The sequence below is a fragment of the Oncorhynchus masou genome, chromosome 10 (genome assembly GCF_036934945.1).
Source record: "Oncorhynchus masou masou isolate Uvic2021 chromosome 10, UVic_Omas_1.1, whole genome shotgun sequence".
NCBI lineage: Eukaryota > Metazoa > Chordata > Actinopteri > Salmoniformes > Salmonidae > Oncorhynchus > Oncorhynchus masou.
Genome location: NC_088221.1, coordinates 32,217,940 through 32,241,009, shown reverse-complemented (window position 1 = coordinate 32,241,009; position 23,070 = coordinate 32,217,940). Strand labels below are relative to the sequence as shown.

At 43.6% G+C, this 23,070-nt stretch overlaps 2 protein-coding genes across 10 annotated transcripts in view; both read right to left on the bottom strand.

Moving 5' to 3' along the window:
• LOC135547540 (interleukin-1 receptor type 1-like) overlaps positions 1 to 14,322 on the bottom strand; it is a 40,341-nt gene extending 26,019 nt beyond the window's left edge. The window contains exons 1-2 of one of the 3 annotated variants that reach the window (XM_064976628.1): positions 14,248 to 14,318; positions 13,917 to 13,987 (exon numbers count right to left, since the gene is read on the bottom strand). The gene's annotated coding sequence lies outside the window, so the exon portion shown is untranslated. Of the gene's footprint in view, positions 1 to 2,064; positions 2,307 to 13,916; positions 13,988 to 14,247 lie in introns of those variants that run through there. The other 2 variants (XM_064976629.1, XM_064976630.1) reach the window with 2 other exon arrangements.
• A 3,789-nt stretch (positions 14,323 to 18,111) lies between these two features.
• Positions 18,112 to 23,070, bottom strand: part of LOC135547539 (mitogen-activated protein kinase kinase kinase kinase 4-like) — a 98,833-nt gene continuing 93,874 nt past the window's right edge. For all 7 annotated transcript variants that reach the window (XM_064976623.1, XM_064976620.1, XM_064976621.1 and 4 more), the window contains one exon: positions 18,112 to 21,274. In XM_064976623.1, the coding sequence (XP_064832695.1) occupies positions 21,191 to 21,274 (84 nt within the window). In that variant the 3' untranslated portion in view covers positions 18,112 to 21,190. The remainder of the gene's footprint in view (positions 21,275 to 23,070) is intronic.

Sequence of the window (23,070 nt, the reverse complement as noted above, 5' to 3'; positions counted from 1 at the left end):
GAGTAGATGTGTCCAAACTTGACTGGTAATGTGTGTATATATTCAGTGGGGAGAACAGGTATTTGATACACTGCCGATTTTGCAGGTTTTTCTGCTTACAAAGCATGTAGAGGTCTATATTTTTTTAATCATAGGTACACTTCAACTGTGAGAGACAGAATCTAAAACAAAAATCCAGAAAATGACATTGTATGATTTTTAAGTAATTCTTTTGCATTTTATGGCATGATATAAGTATTTGATCACCTACCTAGCAGTAAGAATTCCGGCTCTCACAGACCTGTTAGTTTTTCTTTAAGAAGCCCTCCTGTTCTCCACTCATTACCTGTATTAACTGCACCTGTTTGAACTCGTTACCTGTATAAAAGACACCTGACTACACACTCAATCAAACAGACTCCAACCTCTCCACAATGGCCAAGACCAGAGAGCTGTGTAAGGATATCAGGGATAAAATTGTAGACCTGCACAAGGCTGGGATGGGCTACAAGACAATCGGCAAGCAGCTTGGTGAGAATTCCACAACTGTTGGCGCAATTATTAGAACATGGAAGAAGTTCAAGATGACGGTCAATCACCCTTGGTCTGGGGCTCCATGCAAGATCTCACCTCGTGGGGCATCAATGATCATGAGGAAGGTGAGGGATCAGCCCAGAACTACACGGCAGGACCTGGTCAATGACCTGAAGAGAGCAGGGACCACAGTCTCAAAGAAAACCATTAGTAACACACTACCCCGTCATGGATTAAAATCCTGCAGCGCACGCATGGTCCCTCTGCTCAAGCCAGCGCATGTCCAGGCCCGTCTGAAGTTTGCCCATGACCATCTGGATGATCCAGAGGAGGAATGGGAGAAGGTCATGTGGTCTGATGAGACAAAAATAGAGCTTTTTGGTCTAAACTCCACTCGCCGTGTTTGGAGGAAGAAGAAGGATGAGTACAACCCCAAGAACACCATCCCAACCGTGAAGCATGGAGGTGGAAACATCATTATTTGGGGATGCTTTTCTGCAAAGGGGACAGGACGACTGCATCGTATTGAGGGGAGGATGGACGGGGCCATGTATCGCGAGATCTTGGCCAACAACCTCCTTCCCTCAGTAAGAACATTGAAGATGGATCATGGCAGGGTCTTCCAGCATGACAACGACCCGAAACACAGCCAGGGCAACTAAGGAGTGGCTCCGTAAGAAGCATCTCAAGGTCCTGGAGTGACCTAGCCAGTCTCCAGACCTGAACCCAATAGAACATCTTTGGAGGGAGCTGAAAGTCCGTATTGCCCAGCGACAGCCCCTAAACATGAAGGATCTGAAGAAGGTCTGTATGGAGGAATGGGCCAAAATCCCTGCTGCAGTGTGTGCAAACCTGGTCAAGAACTACAGGAAATGTATGATCTCTGTAATTGCAAACAAAGGTTGCTGTACCAAATATTAAGTTCTGCTTTTCTGATGTATCAAATACTTATGTCATGCAATAAAATGCAAATGAATTACTTAAAAACCATACAATGTGATTTTCTGGATTTTTGCTTTAGATTCCATCTCTCACAGTTGAAGTGTACCTATGATAAAAATTACAGACCTCTACATGCTTTGTAAGTAGGAAAACCTGCAAAATTGGCAGTGTATCAAATACTTGTTCTCCCCATTGTATGTGTATATATATATAAATGTAATCTATGGGCCAAATTCAGCCAGTGAGCCTCCAGTTTGGGAACCATGATATACACACACATTCACACGCATTACATACTCGCACATAAGTAACACACATACCGACAACACAAACACAGCTATACCAACACAACACAAACCCACACCCACACACACTTTTGCACTCATCATAGCTTAATCGTTGGGACCACAAACCTTACTATAGACAGTCTGTTGTGTAAGCAAGGTTGGCTTCATGGCAGAGCTGCTGGACCATTCTGGATAACGCTTTACTCTATTATCAGAACTGATTTGAAACATGCTGTTAATCCTTCCTAGTGGCTACATACATAAGCCCAAGTCTACCAATAGTTCGTAGTAACATTTGCAGTACCTATATGAATACATTTACCTTCTTAGAGATTATAAACCTAAGGTGCTCCTCTTCACTTCGTTTCACACGGAGGGGTTTCAGGTTCGCTGAAGTGTGATTTTAAGTTAAACTCTTTAGACAATGCTGTGGGTAGTTTTCTTGAGGTGTGAATCCTCAGCTGGATTTTCCCTCATTGGATTTGAGAATCCAGTCCTAACCAAACAGAGGTACAGGAGTGAGACAGAAGATGTATGATACCCACACCTTTTAGGGGCCCTGCCTTCTCTCTTAGAGCTAGGAAGTGACTTCTACCTCAGAGATTCACAGCAACATCATGTAGATGCACTTCTTGGAACCTATTGTGCAGTCACAACCACAAGTAAACACAGACTCTTGCTCAAACACTCAGGTCTGGGGAAACTATGCAACCACCAACTTTCTCTTATTTTCATCTCTTGTTTTGGTTTCATTTTAGTCTTGCTGATCTCAATGGAAGTAGGTCAACTTAAATGTATGAATCGAGCAATAGATAAAACACTACCCAAATAATGTTTGTATATGGGGTCTCCCGAGTGGTGCAGCAGTTTAAGGCACTGCATCGCTGTGCTACAGGCGTCACTACAGACCCAGGTTTGATCATGGGCTTTGTTGCAGCCAGCTGAGACCGAGAGACCCATGAGGCGGCGCACAATTGCGCCAGAATCGTCCGGGGTAAGGGAGGATTTGGCCGGCTGGGATGTCCTTGTCCCCTCGCGACTTCGCCGGGGACATGCACGCTCACTTCAGTCGCCAGCTGTACGGCGTTTCCCTCCAACAAATTGGTGTGGCTGGCTTCCTGGTTAAGCAAGCAGTGTGTCAAGAAGCAGTGCGGCTTGGCTGGGTCGTGTTTCGGAGGACGCATGTCTCTCAACCTTCGCCTCTCCTGAGTCCGTAAAGGAGTTGCAGCGATGGGAAAAAACTAACTACGGGGGCAGAGCCAGCATGTTGGAGTGAACGGTTGTGCGTGAGAGGCTCCTGCAACTTTTTTGCGAAATAATCTAATTTAACCTACTTTATGGCACTTTTTACAACAAACGTTTCTTTCTAATACAAATTGTAACTCTTTATATGAAAATGCCGAGTAATAAGCGACCAAAGGACAATAAATCCACAGCGGAGGCCTACTCCCCACTAAACAACGGGACAGACATGGCGGGAGGCACCTGCAACAACGTGACACTTACAGAACTTACCCGGGCTTTGGGGGAGCTACGTGTTGCTATAGCTGAGGATCTTAAGGCCACTATTGCTGAACTGGACACCAAAATCGAAAGCATCATTCGAACGGTCGCTTCGCATGGCCAGAGTATTGTGGACCTTGAGAAAGCTTCTGAATTCAACGCTGGTAGGATCGACGAGTTAGAGAAGCTATGCACGCCATTGCAGGATAGTGTGCAGAGGCTTTCTGTGAAAGTGGTAGACCTGGAGGGCCGATCCAGACGTAATAACCTTCGCGTTGTTGGTCTGGCAGAGGGGGTAGAGGCGGGCTCGCGCCCCACCGACTTCTTCGCCAAGCTATTGAAGGATGCAATGGGATCGGATGTTTTGGATTCGGATCCCCACCTGGACCGTGCACATCACTCCCTTGTCCCAGTGCCTGGACCGGGCCAACGTCCTCGCCCAGTAATCATCTGTTGTCACAGTTTCAAGACCAAGGATCTTATCCTGCGTGAAGCTCGAATGAGGGGCAACCTGTCACATAAAGGGCATCCATTCCGTGTGTATGAGGATTTTGCGCCCGATGTGGCAAAGCAACACGCCGACTACAGAGAGGTCATGACCTAACTCTACAAACCCCATCTTCGCCCAGCCTTACTCTTCCCTGCAAGACTAAGAATTACCCCGCCTTCCGGTGAGAAGATTTGGCTCTCCTCGGTTTTGGACGCAAAGTTTATCCGGGGATATACACCAATCCCCCGTACAGGTTAGAGTGCCTTGTCATTGCGTGTTAGGGTCTGCTCATGGACTCGAATCCATACTATACCATATTGGGTGAAACCGTATTAAACGGGCTCAACAAGGGCTACCGAACATGTAAGACCCTGAGCCGACCAATGGAGGGCGGTCAGAGCGCTCATTTAACGTTAAATTCACTTTCATCCCGGCTGTGCTCAGAGAGATGCATATTTTTACTTCCAGGTTTGATCACTGACACCTTCGGATGGATATACTTATATTCCCCCACTTTTGTTTTGTTTCGTTATTTATTTTACAATCCTTACTACCATACCATTTATTTATTGCTTGCAGGGGACTGGGGGTGATGGTTGGGAAGGGGCAAACGCAGACATCTGGTTAGCAAGTTGATGTTTTGTGCCATTCTGCCTTTATCTAGCCGTGGGCCGCTCTCCCGATTAGAGCCCCACCAGCCCTCTTTAGTGCTTATGGCTGTGTAGGTGTGCGTATATATAATTACTATTTGTACTTTATTACTATTTTCTCTTAGCATTTTAGTATTATGTATGTGTATATTTTAAATCAGTGTAGATTGTTATACTGGGGTATGAATGTTTGTATGTGTATATGTGCATATGGATGTATATACATATTCTTTAAATATATATACGATTTTTTTGTGTGGGTATGTATGTAGGTATGTAGGCATGATCAGAATACAAAAACTGCATTAACTGTCGAGTCTAGACACGGCCTCACAAGACTATGCATACACATTTAATACACCAGGCATCATCAACTAGATTTGAATGCAAGAATTCCAAACAGATGTGGTATTTGACTAAAACAATCATTTGTATACAATCACATATTTATTATGCAAGGGAATACTTGGGAACAAATTTCCAAAATTCAAATCACTTGGAGCTGATTTGCTGTTGTTCTTACAGTCTATTATGTACAACAATGTATATACAGTACCAGTCAAAATTTGGACACACCTACTCATTCAAGGCTTTTTCTTTATTTTTTACTATGTTCTATGTTGTAGAAAAAATAGTGAAGACATCAAAACTATGAAATAACACATGGAATCATGTAGTAACCAAAAAAGTGTTAAACAAATCAAAATATATTTTATATTTGAGATTCTTCAAAGTAGACCCTCTTTGCCTTGATGACAGCTTTGCACACTCTTGGCATTCTCTCAACCAACCTCATGAGGTAGTCACCTGGAATGTATTTCAATTAACAGGTGTCCCTTGATAAAAGTTATTTTGTGGATTTTCTATCCTTCTTAATGCGTTTGAGCCAATCAGTTGTGTTGTGACAACGCAAGGGTGGTATACAGAAGATAGCCCTATTTGGTAAAAGACCAAATATTATGGCAAGAACAGCTTAAATAAGCAAAGAGAAATGACAGTCCATCATTACTTTAAGACATGAATGTCAGTCAATCTGGAACATTTCAAGAACTTTGAAAGTTTCTTAAAGTGCAGTCGCAAAAACCATCAAGCACTATGATGAAACTGGCTCTCATGAGGACTGCCACAGGAAAGGAAGCCTCAGAGTCATCCCAGATGCAGAGGATAAATTCATTAGATTTACCAGCCTCAGAAAATACAGCCCAAATAATTGCTTCACAGAGTTCACGTAACAGACACATCTCAACATCAACTGTTCAGAGGACACTGCATGAATGTTTGATCGTAGCTAGCTAGCTACATAGCCGTCTTTGTATCTAAGTCAATTGTTTAGCCTAGAGCGATTTTCTAGGTTAGCTACATCGCAGCCACTACCAGCTAGCCTACTCCAGCAGTACTGTATCATTTCAATCATTTTAGTCAATAAGATTCTTGCTACGTAAGCTTAACTTTCTGAACATTCGAGACGTGTAGTCCACTTGTCATTCCAATCTCCTTTGCATTAGCGTAGCCTCTTCTGTACCCTGTCAACTATGTGTCTATCTATCCCTGTTCTCTCCTCTCTGCACAGACCATACAAACGCTCCACACCGCGTGGCCGCGGCCACCCTAATCTGGTGGTCCCAGCGCGCACGACCCACGTGGAGTTCCTGGTCTCCGGTAGCCTCTGGAACTGCCGATCTGCGGCCAACAAGGCAGAGTTCATCTCAGCCTATGCTTCCCTCCAGTCCCTCGACTTCCTGGCACTGACGGAAACATGGATCACCACAGATAACACTGCTACTCCTACTGCTCTCTCTTCGTCCGCCCACGTGTTCTCGCACACCCCGAGAGCTTCTGGTCAGCGGGGTGGTGGCACCGGGATCCTCATCTCTCCCAAGTGGTCATTCTCTCTCTCTCCCCTTACCCATCTATCTATCGCCTCCTTTGAATTCCATGCTGTCACAGTTACCAGCCCTTTCAAGCTTAACATCCTTATCATTTATCGCCCTCCAGGTTCCCTCGGAGAGTTCATCAATGAGCTTGATGCCTTGATAAGCTCCTTTCCTGAGGACGGCTCACCTCTCACAGTCCTGGGTGACTTTAACCTCCCCACGTCTACCTTTGACTCATTCCTCTCTGCCTCCTTCTTTCCACTCCTCTCCTCTTTTGACCTCACCCTCTCACCTTCCCCCCTACTCACAAGGCAGGCAATACGCTCGACCTCATCTTTACTAGATGCTGTTCTTCCACTAACCTCATTGCAACTCCCCTCCAAGTCTCCGACCACTACCTTGTATCCTTTTCCCTCTCGCTCTCATCCAACACTTCCCACACTGCCCCTACTCGGATGGTATCGCGCCGTCCCAACCTTCGCTCTCTCTCCCCCCGCTACTCTCTCCTCTTCCATCCTATCATCTCTTCCCTCTGCTCATACCTTCTCCAACCTTTCTCCTGAGTCTGCCTCCTCAACCCTCCTCTCTTCCCTTTCTGCATCCTTTGACTCTCTATGTCCCCTATCCTCCAGGCCGGCTCGGTCCTCCCCTCCCGCTCCGTGGCTCGATGACTCATTGCGAGCTCACAGAACAGAGCTCCGGGCAGCCGAGCGGAAATGGAGGAAAACTCGCCTCCCTGCGGACCTGGCATCCTTTCACTCCCTCCTCTCTACATTTTCCTCCTCTGTCTCTGCTGCTAAAGCCACTTTCTACCACTCTAAATTCCAAGCATCTGCCTCTAACCCTAGGAAGCTCTTTGCCACCTTCTCCTCCCTCCTGAATCCTCCTCCCCCCCCCCTCCTCCCTCTCTGCAGATGACTTCGTCAACCATTTTGAAAAGAAGGTCGACGACATCCGATCCTCGTTTGCTAAGTCAAACGACACCGCTGGTTCTGCTCACACTGCCCTACCCTGTGCTCTGACCTCTTTCTCCCTCTCTCTCCAGATGAAATCTCGCTTCTTGTGACGGCCGGCCGCCCAACAACCTGCCCGCTTGACCCTATCCCCTCCTCTCTTCTCCAGACCATTTCCGGGGACCTTCTCCCTTACCTCACCTCGCTCATCAACTCATCCCTGACCGCTGGCTACGTCCCTTCCGTCTTCAAGAGAGCGAGATTTGCACCCCTTCTGAAAAAACCTACACTCGATCCCTCCGATGTCAACAACTACAGACCAGTATCCCTTCTTTCTTTTCTCTCCAAAACTCTTGAACGTGCCGTCCTTGGCCAGCTCTCCCACTATCTCTCTCAGAATGACCTTCTTGATCCAAATCAGTCAGGTTTCAAGACTAGTCATTCAACTGAGACTGCTCTTCTCTGTATCACGGAGGCGCTCCGCACTGCTAAAGCTAACTCTCTCTCCTCTGCTCTCATCCTTCTAGACCTATCGGCTGCCTTCGATACTGTGAACCATCAGATCCTCCTCTCCACCCTCTCCGAGTTGGGCATCTCCGGCGCGGCCCACGCTTGGATTGCGTCCTACCTGACAGGTCGCTCCTACCAGGTGGCGTGGCGAGAATCTGTCTCCTCGCCACGCGCTCTCACCACTGGTGTCCCCCAGGGCTCTGTTCTAGGCCCTCTCCTATTCTCGCTATACACCAAGTCACTTGGCTCTGTCATAACCTCACATGGTCTCTCCTATCATTGCTATGCAGACGACACACAATTAATCTTCTCCTTTCCCCTTCTGATGACCAGGTGGCGAATCGCATCTCTGCATGTCTGGCAGACATATCAGTGTGGATGACGGATCACCACCTCAAGCTGAACCTCGGCAAGACGGAGCTGCTCTTCCTCCCGGGAAGGACTGCCCGTTCCATGATCTCGCCATCACGGTTGACAACTCCATTGTGTCCTCCTCCCAGAGCGCTAAGAACCTTGGCGTGATCCTGGACAACACCCTGTCGTTCTCAACCAACATCATGGCGGTGGCCCGTTCCTGTAGGTTCATGCTCTACAACATCCGCAGAGTACGACCCTGCCTCACACAGGAAGCGGCGCAGGTCCTAATCCAGGCACTTGTCATCTCCCGTCTGGATTACTGCAACTCGCTGTTGGCTGGGCTCCCTGCCTGTGCCATTAAACTCCTACAACTCATCCAGAACGCCGCAGCCCGTCTGGTGTTCAACCTTCCCAAGTTCTCTCACGTCACCCCGCTCCTCCGCTCTCTCCACTGGCTTCCAGTTGAAGCTCGCATCCGCTACAAGACCATGGTGCTTGCCTACGGAGCTGTGAGGGGAACGGCACCGCAGTACCTCCAGGCTCTGATCAGGCCCTACACCCAAGCAAGGGCACTGCGTTCATCCACCTCTGGCCTGCTCGCCTCCCTACCATTGAGGAAGTACAGTTCCCGCTCAGCCCAGTCAAAACTGTTCGCTGCTCTGGCCCCCCAATGGTGGAACAAACTCCATCACGACGCCAGGACAGCGGAGTCAATCACCACCTTCCGGAGACACCTGAAACCCCACCTCTTCAAGTAATACCTAGGATAAGATAAGTAATCCTTCTCACCACCCCCCCTTAATGATTTAGATGCACTATTGTAAAGTGGCTGTTCCACTGGATGTCAGAAGGTGAATTCACCAATTTGTAAGTCGCTCTGGATAAGAGCGTCTGCTAAATGACTTAAATGTAAATGTAAATGTAAATGAATCAGGCCTTCATGGTTGAATTGCTGCAAAGAAACCACTACTAAAGGACACCGATAATAAGCAGAGACTTGCTTGAGCCAAGAAACATGGGCAATGGACATTAGACCAGTGGAAATCTGTCCTTTGGTCTGATGAGTCCAAATGTGAGATTTTTGGTTCAAACAGCCATGTCTTTGTGAGACACAGAGTAGGTGAACGGATGATCTCTGCAAGTGTGGTTCCCACCGCGAAGCACGGGGGTGGCAGAATCATGTTGTGGGGGTGTTGTGTTGCAGGAGGGACTGGTGCACATCACAAAATAGATGGCATCATGAGACAGGGAAAATTATGTGGATATATTGAAGCAACATCTCAAGATATCAGTCAGGAAGTTAAAGCTTTGTTTGCAAATGGGTCTTCCAACGGACAATAACCCCAAACATACTTCCAAAGTTGTGGCAAAATAGAGTAAGGACAACAAAGTCAAGGTATTGGGAGTGGCCATCACAAAGCCAATCCTGTAGATCCTCAATCCTATAGAAAATGTGTGGGCAGAACATAAAAAGTGTGGGCGAGCAAGGAGGAATGGGCTAATATTCACCCAACTTATTGTGGGAAGCTGTGGGAAGCTTGTGGAAGGCTACACAAAACGTTGGACCCAAGTTAAACAATTTAAAGGCAATGCTACCGAATACTAATTGAGTGTATGTAAACTTCTGACCCACTGGGAATGTGATGAAAGAATTAAAAGCTGAAATAAATCATTCTCTCAACTCTGACGTTTCACATTCTTAAAATTAAGTGGGATCCTAACTGACCTAAGACGGGGAATTTCTACTAGGATTAAATGTCAGGAATTGCGAAAAACTGAGTTTAAATGTATTTGGCTCTGGTGTATGTAAACTTCCGACTTCAACTGTGTGTGTGTGTGTGTGTATATATATGTATATGTATATATATATATGTACACATACACACACACACACACACAGTAGGCACCTAGTAGGCACTGTATATATATACATAAAACAATTCATCCATGGGCTAAATTTGGCCAGTGGGCCACCTGTTGGGGAACCAGGTTATACACACACATTCACATACATTACATATGGACACATATGTAACACACACACGCATTCCGACAACAACACAAACACACATACACACACACTTTTATACTCATTATATGCTGCTGCTACTCTGTTCATTATTTTACTCTTATTATTCTCTATCCTGATGTCTAGTCACTTTACCCTGCCTTCATGTTAATATCTTGCTCAATTACTCCGGCACATTGATCTGGTACCAGTACTCCCTGTACATAGCTTCATTGTAGGGATCACAACCCTTACCATAGTCAGAACGTTGTGGTAGCAAGGTGGGCCTCATGACATAGCTGCTGGACCATTCTGGATAACATTTTGCTCTATTATCAGAACTAACTTGAAACCTATTGTTATTTCTTCCTAATGGCCACATACATAATAAGCCCAAGTGTACCAATAGTTTGGAGTAACAATTCCAGTACCTATATGAATACATTTACCTTCTTAGAGATGATAAACCCAAGATGCTCCTCTTCACTTTGTTTCACACTGAGGGGTTTCAGGTTCGCTGAAGTGTGATTTTAAGTTAAACTCTAGGTTGACTAGACAATGCTGGAGGTTGTTTTCTTGAGGTGTAAAACCTCACCTGGATTTTCCCCCATTTGATTTGAGAATCCCCAGTCCGAACCAAACAGAGGTACAGGAGTGAGTCAGAAGATGTAGGATATCCCCGCCTTTAAGGGGCCCTGCCCTACTTCTGTCCTAGAGCTAGGAAGTGGCTTCTACCTCAAAGATTCACAGAAACATCATGTGAATGCACTTCTTGGAACCTATCGTGCAGTCACTCAACCATAGGTGCACATGGACTCTCGCTCAAACACAAACACACAGCAGTTAATACTCAGGTGGGTGAGGGGGGAACTACACAACGACCAACTTTCTCTTATTGTCATCTCTCATTTGTTTGATTTAAGCCTTGCTGATCTCAAGGGAATAGGTCAACTTAAATGTGTGAAACCAGCAATAGATCAAATACGACTCAAATTAAGTTTGTATATGGGATCTCCCTAGTGGCACAGCAGTTTAAGGCACTGCATCGCTGTGCTAGAGGCTTCTCTACAGATCTGGGTTTGATCCCAGGCTGTTATGCAGCCGGCTGCGACCGGGAGACCCATGAGGCAGCGCCCAATTGGCCCAGTATCGTCCTGGTTAGGGGAGGGTTTAGCCAGCTGGGATGTCCTTGTCCCATCGCGCTCTAGCTACTTCTTGTGACAGCCGGGCGCATGCACGCTGACCTCGGTCACCAGCTGTACAATGTTTCCTCTGAAACATTGGTGCTACTGGCTTCCGGGTTAAGCAAGCAGTGTGTCAAGAAGCAGTGCAGCTTCTCCCGATCCAGTACTGGAGTTGCAGCGATGGGAAAAGTGCGTAACCACCAATTGGATATCTCAATAATTGGGGAGAAAGGGGGTAAAAAAGTATGAGGGGAAAAAATGCATTTGCATTTACTGGCACTTTTGGCATTTACTTATTTTACAAAAATAATTTTCTAATTCTTTCAGGAAACATAAAATGGTATTGGCTGTGGACATTTTATTTGACAAGACATGGATTTATGTAATGGAGATGCAGGGAGTCAGGAAGCAGGTGCAGTAGGTGAGTTTAATAATAAAGAACATGGAGAGATGGAAAACAAGAGTAGCGTCTGAACAAGACAACAGAACCAATACTGCCTGATGAGTGAGGCTACAGAGTGCTAGGCAAAGAGGGAGTAATCAAGTTAGTGATGAAGTCCAGGTGTGCATAATGATGGGACGCAGATGCGCGTAATGATGGTTGCCAGGTGTGCGCAATGATGGATTGCCTGGACCGGTGTTTAGTAAACCAGCAACATTGAGAGCCAGAGCGGGAGTAGGCGTGACAATTTAACTCAATTTTCCCAAAACACCTTCTGCATGATGTCATTACCATCTCATCATAAAACCTTTAATTTTAGTTTAAAGCTGAAAAAAACAATGCTTTTTTAAACTATTTGTCTATAGGATTTGGTACTACAAAATTAAGAAATAATACATTTGATTCTTTAATCCATAAATATAGGCCTATGCCGGCTCTATTTCTATTTAATTTTTTACCTTCTGATGGTAATGACCTGGAAATCGTTATTACCTACACAGTTTGTGGTGCCAATCCCAGTGTCTGTAATGACAAATTGAACAATTTTGGGATTTAACTGCCAGGCCATAAGATTTACGTGGTTAAATTTTGATGAATTATCATTTGTTATCATTTGAACGAATTCCAACCACAACATAATATTTTAATTATAAGCAAATCTAGATGAGTTATAGCCATTGCTGTAATGGCGCAGAATATAATCTCATCTTGACATATTCAAAGTAACTTTTCATGAAGGTGGTGGTAAATCCAGTAGAACGGGTGCTGAAGCGCGTAGTGTGTATAATAATCTGTCCTTTGTTGCAACACTCACTACAGAGTTCCAAACTTCCACTGGAAGCAACGTTAGCACAATAAATGTTCGTCAGAAGCTTTATGAAATGGGTTTCCATGGCTGAGCAGCTGCACAAAAGACGAAGATCACCATGCGCAATGTCAAGAGTCAGCTGGAGTGGTGTAATGTTCCCCACCATTGAACTCTGGAGCAGTGAAACGTGTTCTCTGGAATGATGAATCACGCTTCCCCATCTGGCAGTCCAACAGACGAACGCTACCTGCCCCAATGCATAGTGCCAGCTGTAAAGTTTGGTGGAGGAGGAATAGTGGTCTGGGACTGTTTTTCATGATTCAGTTAGGCCTCTTAGTTCCACTGAAGAGACATCTTAATGCTACAGCATACAATGGCATTCTAGAAATGTCTGTGCTTTCAACTTTCATCATGACAATGCCCCCGTGCACAAAGCGAGGTCCATACAGAAATGGTTTGTTGAGATCGGTGTGGAAGAACTTGACTGGCCTGCACAGAGCCCTGACCTCAACCCCGTCGAACACCTTTAGGATGAATTGGAACACTGACTGCGAGCCAGGCCTAATCGCCTAACATCAGCACCAGACCTCACTAATGCTCTTTTGGCTGAATGGAATCAAGTCCCTGCAGCAATGTTCCAACAAAGCCTTCCCAGTTCCAACAAAGCCTGCCCAGAAACATATAGCCTGCTATAGCAGCAAAAGGGGGAACAACTCCTCATTAATGCCCATGATTTTGGAATTTGATGTTCGATGAACAGGTGTCCACATACTTTTGGTCATGTAGTGTATGTGTGTGAAACATTGTTGCATTTAAACTAAAATCTCCAGTATCTCCAGTTTGTGTGCTAAATGTGAAATGCTTTTTGCAATGGGAAGTAATAGTTGTACATTTAGATTGGCCTAATGGTTGTGTTTTTGTATTGTTATGATTGGGACCTACTGGCTTATTATGTTCGAGTGAATTGACTGTTTTCCTATATATTTTTCAGATATTCACTCTCAAAATCACACTTTAAAAAAATAAAAAGTCAATAACAATGCTTTAACCACATCAGGACACCCTTATTGAGGTCTGGGGAAAAATCAAAAATATTTTTGTGTGGGTGTAGTTTCCCTTTAATTCATTTCAGAAAAACAAATGACCTCCCCATTGACACAACTCAGCATTATATCATTCTGTCAGGTAAACCTACATTGCAGTCAACATTTAATTGGGGAAACCCTTTAGAAATGTTAATGCAAACAGTGCATGCTGAATGGATTGCACATCGCAAATAACCTACTAACCAAGACTAAGGACAAAACTTGTTCAATGCCTGATTTGCATACCCCATGTTGCCTTAGATAGCATTTACTGGTAGATATAATACTTAGAAACGTATTTCCTTCCTACCGGATGCCGATGTGATTCTTCTGTGAGCTGCTCCATGCGACAACCAGTTAAGAGCTGAATGCTCTTGCTGCCTGCAAATGATATTCCACTGAAACTAGTTTATCAACTATATTTTACAAGCTTTGTGATTGTGTAGGCTACTTTGTGCATGATTTCTCTAGTGTACTACATAATTAACAAGTCATATACCTCCACAACACTACTTTCATACGCAACAGAAGGGATAAACGTGAAATGCAAAACAAGATAATGCGACTCACAAAAGAACGTAACAGAGAAGAACATCAAGGCAGTACAAAATACAATTTAAAAAACTCTAAATGTCACCTACCTGACTGAACCCTAGTCAACACTTTGCTCAGAAGTCAACCACACACACCACTAAACACCCTCGAAAATTCCACACCTGGGGTTGACAGTTGACTTTTTTTAGCAGGTTACTCATGTAGGGCCACAGCTCTGCACGCTCTCTCTTTAATAGTGCATGGCCAATGCTTTTTACTCCATGATCATACAGAGTACTAACCGGCAGCAACAACTAACACATTCCTAGCATACATTAATGATATAGTCATAAATGAATGATATACTGTCTACCCATTGACTCTTATAGGACGTAGGATATCTTATAGGAATCCCTCATGAGCTTAGTTCAACTGTTGTACACCATCAGAACCAAAATACAAGCTTGTTTTACTCCAATTTTTGTAAACAATGTAAATATAAACAAACACTGTATAGCCTCAAAACATGGCTAAAACTCAAATGTTGATATCATGGATGGTCAGTGCTTGCATCGATAACTGTGTCCATGAATTTGAGTGCTTACATTTCTCCAGGCCCATCCCTCAGGTAGGGGGACTGTTTCAATTAAGGATTCAAGCTTTAAAGTTACTTCTCCAGTTATCACTGGTAAAAGGTGCGACACATAGGATTTTTTTTGTATTGTAATTTCAGAAAATGTCAATAATATATCTGATGTAATAGTATAAGGATAGTGTTTCACAGTATAACTGTACTTACCCACCAGTGTTGTGTTTGGCTGCGATATTCGCTTTTTGTTTTCCACCGCCGGAGCCGCATCTGTCGTCAAAATGGGAAAGCTAATCTGACTTTGTGTCTATGTTATCTAGTGGAAATCGCTCTGTCAGTTCTTGGTTGCTAAATTCGACACGGTTTGCTTAATTTCAGTTTATGTGAGAAAAGATACAATGAATAGTGTAGGGAATCTATGCTAGCAGATACCCATAGACTTCCAGTCATTGCACTAATGCAAGTTAGCATTGGCTTGCGAAACTACCTCTAACTTCCTTCATACTGGACACATAAAAATGATATCCACAAGTTCTCTGGGGAAGTAGATAAAGGGCCTCATTGCCACAATCCTGAAGTATCATTTTAAAGCCTTCAGTGTGAATAAGGCTTTAGAGGGCCTCCAGGTAGAGCTAAATAGTGGGGGCTACTTAAAGAGCCAGTACAATTGAGACACAACATGAGCCCCATGGTGGAGTTGCTTCTCCGTGAGGACCACAAACCTTACTGAAAACATTGTGTTGTGGTAGCCAGGTGGACCTCATGACATACAGTGCATTCAGAAAGTATTCAGACCCCTTGACTTTTAATACATTTTGCCACATACCCCATAACGACAAAGCAAAAACAGGTTTTTAGTAATGTTTGCACATTTATTAAACTGACATTTTTTTTGCAGACCTCCACATGTCTGGTTCATCCTTTTCCAAATGCCTGAAGGCACCACGTTCATCTGTACAAACAATGTATAAACACCATGGGACCATGCAGTCGTCATACGGCTCAGGAAGGAGGCGCATTCTGTCTCCTAGAGATGAACGTACTTTGGTGCGAAAAGTGCAAATCAATCGCAGAACAACAGCAAAGGACCTTGTGAAGATGCTGGAGGAAACAGGTACACAAGTATCTATATATACAGTAAAATTAGTCCTATATCGACATAACCTGAAAAGCCGCTCAGCAAGGAAGAAGCTACTGATCCAAAACCGCCATATAAAAGCCAGACTACGGTTTGCATGGGGACAAAGATCATACTTTTTGGAGAAATGTCCTCTAGTCTGATGAAACAAAAATAGAACTGTTTGGCCATAATGACCATCGTAATGTTTGGAGGAAAAAGGGGGAGGCTTGCAACCCAAAGAACACCATTCCAACCGTGAAGCACGGGGGTAGCAGCATCATGTTGTGGGGGTGCTTTGCTGCAGGAGGGACTGGTGCACATCACAAAATAGATGGCATCATGAGGGAGGAAAATTATGTGGATATATTGAAAAAAACATCTCAAGACATCAGTCAGGAAGTTAAAGCTTGGTCACAAATGGGTCTTCCAAATGGACAATGACCCCAAGCATTCTTGTGTTGTGGCAAAATGGCTTAAGGACAACAAGGTCAAGGTATTGAAGTGGCCATCACAAAGCCCTGACCTCAAGAAAATTTGTGGGCAGATCTGAAAAAGTGTGTGCAAGCAAGGAGGGCTACAAACCTGACTCAGTTACACCAGCTCTGTCAGGAGGAATGGGCCAAAATTCACCCAACTTAATGTGGGAGGCTTGTGGAAGGCTACCCAAAACGTTTGACCCAAGTTAAACAATTTAAAGGCAATGCTACCAAATACTAATTGTGTGTATGTAAACTTCTGACCTACTGGGAATGTGATAAAATAAATTAAAGCTGAATTAAAGAATTCTCTCTACTATTATTTTGACATTTCACATTCTTAAAATAAAGTGGTGATCCTTAGTGACCTAAGACAGGGAATTTTTGTCACATATCAGTTTGCAAAAATGTAAAAAATAAAATAAAAAAACATGATATTTTATGCTTTCTTTGAGGCATCTCCAAAAATCACAGTGCTTTCTGTCGTGGAGGGGCAGCCAGTGGAAAATACAGAGCGTAAGGGTTGATTTCTTCTCTACTATTGCCGTGATTGTGTCAGTGTAATGTCACTCATTGGGGACACTCCATCACCACAAAATCTACATGGAGAGCTTGAAAGTTTAAGCCCCCTTGGGTGCTGCCATAGATTTACATTAGAAGTTCCCATCCAAAAGACTCAAGGTCATTGGTCACAGATAAAATTACGTCAAATCATGTTACAGCTAGGGTAGCTTTGATTGGACTGATCATGTCAACGTCATACTTTCAAAATCTTAGCTAGCAAGCTAGACAAGCAGTCATCATCGTGAATCACGTTGACAATCTACTGGCAAATCCTTTTCCATCCTTGTCATATGAAGAGAAATCATGGATAAAACATATCAGTGCTCATCGGGCCAATTAACAAAAACATTCGAAATGGATTAAATCGTTTTTTTCCCCCTAACTCATCTACACACAAAACCCCATTATTACAAAATTAAAACATGTTTTTTGAAATCTTTTTTGAAAACTATAACTAGGCCAGTCAGGAACATTCAATGTTGTCTTGGTAAGCAAGTGTATATTTGGCCTTGTGTTTTAGGCTATTGTCCTACTGAAAGGTACATTTGTCTCCCAGTGTCTGTTCAAAAGCAGACTGAACCAGGTTTTCCTCTAGGATTTTGCCTGTGCTTAGCTCTACTCAGTTTATTTGTATCCTAAAAAACTCCCTAGTCCTTGCTGATGACAAACATACCCATAATATGATGCAGTCACCACCATGCTTGAAAATATGAAGTGGTACTCAGTGACGTGATGTGTTGTGTTGGATTTGTCCCAGACAGAAAAGTTCATTTCTCTGCCACATTTTTTGCAGTTTTACTTTAGTGTCTTGTTGCAAACAGGCCTCCTTTTCACCCTGTCAATTAAGTTATTATTGTGGAGTATGTACAATGTTGTTGATCCATCCTCAGTTTTCTCCTATCACAGCTATTAAACTCTATAACTGTTTTAAAGTCACCATTGGCCAAATGGTGAAATCCCTGAGTGGTTTCCTTCCTCTCTGTCAACTGAGTTAGGAAGGACGCCTCGATCTTTGTAGTGACTGGGTGTATTGATACACCATCCAAAGTGTAATGAATAACTTCACCATGCTCAAAGGGATATTCAGTGTCTGCTCTGTATTTGTTGTAGAAAACATTTCTTACCATCAGGGACATACTATTGGATAATGATGACATTCTCACACTCTCCACTTTAAGAATTTAGTCAGTCAGAGAGGGGACAAGACAAAAGACTAAAGTAATTTAAAGATTTACTGTAGAGTTTATTCAAAGAGAAAAGACCTTCAGGAAAATACAAGACTTCCTGTCATACACAGAAAGCACATAAGTTAGAGTAGCATGGAAGAAACACTGGAGAAAAAACACCCAATCCTGACTGACATCCAAGCCTGCAAGGAATGGACTTTGTCACTACAATGTCCCCACAATGCTGAGAACGACGTTATGGGATCATCTGGAAAAACAAATGTTGCATGTGTATTCTTTGTGTTTTGAGTTGTTTGAGAAAAAAAACAAAAAAAAGGCATAATTTAGGATTATTGATAAATCATGTTCAATATAAAACAAGCAAAAAAAACTAATATCATGATACACATTAGTGTAACAAAACATTGCCTCTGTAAACATTGCCATTTTCTCAACCTAACATGAGCGTTATAATATTCAACCACTGCAAAGTACATAAACTATTGTTAAGCTTCTTAACTAAGTCTAAAACTTAATGCTTCAAGTGAGATCTTAAAAAAGTATATTTATCAACATAGTGGTTTCGTCATTCTTTTTACACTTTTAATGTTGCCATATTGGCACTTTTATAAAACATAAAATCAGCAAGTGACTGCTTTTCAGATTGCGAAGAAATTGTTGTCCGTCTTTCCATTAATAGAATATCAATAACCATAACCTTAATAAACTCACTTTTGCCACTCATGAAGGCCTTGATGTAAAAAACAATTGACAAGTGAAACAATTCTGTGATGTATAATTTGCAGTGCCTTTCCCACAGCTCTGCACACAATGAATGGCATGACTGTTAGTAGGAGAAAGACTCAACTCAGAGAGTGATTGACCCACTATGGAGTCTGACACACAAGTTAGGGTAGAGAATCTGTCCCCTTGGGTGAAATAGCTTTTATCCATCATCACCATTAAACCACAGTTGTGTTCCTTGGGAAAAGTAGGGTAATCCTACTCAGGAAAATAATCTTCATGTTGTTTGTCACCATGGTTTAGGCAGGTCACATACCCTGTCGTGAGAGAGCCGTGGCAGGGAATATTGCAGTGTATTGAATAGTCTTCAGATGTACAGACTATACCCTTTAACAGTGAACAACAACAAAAAAGAATCTTCCCAAAGTGGGTTTCTGTGGTGAACACCTTCAGAGAGCTGTAGAATCACAGATGTCACCCATGCTCTGCTCTGCTCTGATTTGAAACAGTTCTTTTGATTTGCCTTCCATTAACAAGCTGACACATCACACGAGAAGGACAAGAAGTAGAGCTCAAGACTTCTTTATTGAGCCTGACAATGTTTTTTAGAGTTAAACACTGAGGTCTAAAGCCCTGTTAGCGCATCAGGTTGATTAATTACTGTGAGCAAACTGGCCCAACAGGAAACTACTGTAGCCTAGCAACTTCTCAACTCAGAGCTGTTAACGCTTAAGCCCCGATTCACTTTAAAACATTGAGTTTGTGAAAGGAGTCACAACCTAGTCTCAGAAACGATTCAGAATTGCCCTAAAAACCGACATCTTCCTTAGAGCCTCCATTGTTTAATATTCACTTGTGTCAACTTGAAATTGATCACTTGTGACAAGGAACAAAAATAAAATTCTCATGCCTTTGACCACCACACAGTATATTTCTTTCTACATTCTTGACACTTAGTGCATTGCATTCATAAAAAGATACTAATGAAAAACAACAATAAAACACCACCATTATTTCCATCCACAGTCTATGAGTCCATTGAGGTTTGCTGACCATGTGTAACCTTTCTGCTACAAAAACTTACATTGACACCCCTCCTCTCTCATCTATTGGCCCCTTTACTACCACACACATACTGTATATGACCTGAACCTTCTCCTCCACTCTCTTTTATTATATCTGTCTATTCACATCAGGACCATGTCCTCCATCCTGGACTCTGATGGTACAAGCCGGATCACAGCGTCATGTTGGACTGAGGATTCCACTAACATGACAATTGAAACTATGAATGATATTAAATTCATATTTATTATACATAGATACTATTTAAATGTTTTACCCACCCACTCTCTGACTCAAAGCATTTGAATGTGTTGTGGGTTGAAATAAAAGCAAAAAAAACTGGAGGCTATGTGCATTGTGATTTTTAAAACCAAGGTCAAATAAATATTAACTCCAAATACTTACTTTTTTTTAGGGAATCATAATAAAATAAAAAACACTATTTCAAAGTCCATCTGGTTCAAATGTTTTTACATGAACTTACACATTAAAATACAGTAGCTGTCCTAACTATCAACACACTCCAGCCCTCTCAGATAACAGACCTACGGTAAAATGCATAGGCCCATCCCACACACTGTGTCATGACAGCATTGAGCCTAGAACCAATTGGCTCCCTTGCACAGCTTCTTTATTCCCACCTCCTCCCCGACTGACAGCTTCAACCCCCCCCCCCCCCCCGCAGTCAGCAATCATTGGACCAAACAGAAAGACATTGACATACACTACTGTAGCATTAACACTGTATGCTCCGCCACCTGCCCCTCCTTCGCTAAGGAAAGGAAGGGGAGGGGGACTCCTGAAGTACGAGCAGAAGATGCACAAGGTAGTTAGTAGTAGACTTCAAGCCCATACCACAGTCGGGAACTAGGAACGACACACACACACGCACGCACACGCACGCACACACATGCCTTCAGGGCAACGGCCCCGCACAGACGTGTGTCCACAACCTGTTGAGCACCAAAGTGGGACAAACTGTTCACCCCCTTTCTTCACATTTTTTTTATTTGATTTATAATCAATTGACTTCATTTTTTTTTTTTTTTTTTTTTTTTTTTACAATTCTCATATCTGGTATTCACGGCTGGGGCGACGTCATCTGCCAGGTCGCAATTGTAAATGAGAACTTGTTCTCAACTTGCCTACCTGGTTAAATAAAGGTGAGAAAAAAAAACAAGATGTTGTGTATCCTCAATATAGCACGATGCCCCGGGTCGAAGGTCATGATTATGTCAGAGGTGGTTGGCTTTTGACCGATGGCATCGTTGAACGTCGGGTAAAACGTGGTTGGTTGGTTTCCAGTGTAGAGGGGGTGTAGTCTCTCTACCAGCTGAGCAGAGAGGTGCGCCCCAGGGTCATAAAGTACACCTGGCTGGCTCCTCCGGATCGCACAGAGGCAAAGAACACCTGCGGATGGGAACACATGCACACACGCCAGTCAATAATGAAACAAATCAGTGACATCAGTAATGACCTTAGTGATCACTGTTTTACAGCCTGTGTTCGTAATAGATGCTCAGTTAAACGACATGTCCTGATTTGTCAGATGCCCCTTCCTTCAAGACCCGGCCTCTGTAAATTGGTATAGAATCAGCTTGATCCCCTCTGTCGAAGACGCTTTGACCTTTTTAAAAAATATTTTCAGTGGCATTGTTAACAAACACGCCCCCATAAAGAAAATGAGAATTAACAACAGGTTCAGCCCCTGGTTCGACGGTGATCTGGCAGAATTACTCCACCTCAAGAAGTCCATTTGGTGAAAGGCTTGGCACACGCATACTCAGGCTGACTGGCTCTAGTTCAGGAAAATTAGAAATAAGTACACTCAGGTGAGCAGTTCTCTCTCTGTGGGTCTAATCCCAAGAAGTTCTGGAAAACGGTTAAAGACCCGGAGAATAAACCCTCCTCCTCAGAGCTGCCCATGTCCCTTAATGTTGATGATGTGGCTGTTACTGACAAGGAGCACATGGCTGAGCTCTTTAAATCACCACTTCATTAAGTCAGGATTCCTATTTGTCTCAGCCATTGCCCGTCCAACATTTCCTCATCTCCCACCCCTTCCAATGCGACTAACCCCAATGCTCCTCCCTCTTTTTCCCCTGCCCCGCTACAAAGTGTCTCACTGCAGGCAGTCACTGAGTTGACTTGGCCAAAGCTTTTGATACAGTAGACCATTACATTCTTGTGGGCCGACTAAGGAGTGTTGATGTCTCTGAGGGGTCTTTGGCTTGGTTTGCTAACTAACTCTCTCAGAGTGCAGTGTATAAAGTCAGAACATCTGCTGTCTCAGTCACTGCCTGTCACCAAGGGAGTACCTCAAGGCTCGATCCTAGTCCCCACATGCTTCTCAATTTACATCAACAACATAGCTCAGGCAGTAGGAAGCTCTCTCATCCATGTATATGCAGATGATAGTCTTCTACACAGCGGGCCCCTCCCCGGATTTTGTGTTAAACGCTCCAAGACAAAGCTTTCTTAGTGTCAAGCAAGCTTTCTCTGACCTTAACCATGTTCTGAACACCTCTAAAACAAAAGGTCATGTGGTTTGGTAAGAAGAATGCCCCTCTCCCTACTTGTGTGATTACTACCTCGAAGGGTTTAGAGCTTGAGGTAGTCACCTCGTACAAGAACTTGGGAGTAGGGCTAGACGGTACAATGTCCTGCTCTCAGCACATATCAAAGCTGCAGGCGAAGGTTAAATCTAGACTTGGTTTCCTCTATTGTAATCACTTCTCTTTCACCCCAGCTGCCAAACTAACCCTGATTCAGATGACCATCCTACCCACAAAGATTACGGAGATATAATTTATAGATCGGCAGGTAAGGGTGCTCTCAAGAGGCTAGATTTTCTTTACCGTTCGGCCATCAGATTTCCCACATCACTTCATTCTATACTCCTCTGCAAACTTGTCATCTCTTTGTACCCGTTGCAAGACCTACTGGTTGATGTTTATGTATAAAACCCTCTTAGGCCTCACTCCCCACTATCTGAGATACCTACTGCAGCCCTCATCCTCCACATGCAACACCAGTTCTACCAGTCACATTCTTTTAAAGGTCCCCAAAGCACACACATCCCTGTGTCACTCCTCTTTTCAGTTCGCTGCAGCTAACGACTGGAACGAGCTGCAAAAAACGCTCAAATCTCCATCTCTTCATTCAAAGACTCAATCATGGACACTCTTACTGACAGTGTGGCTGCT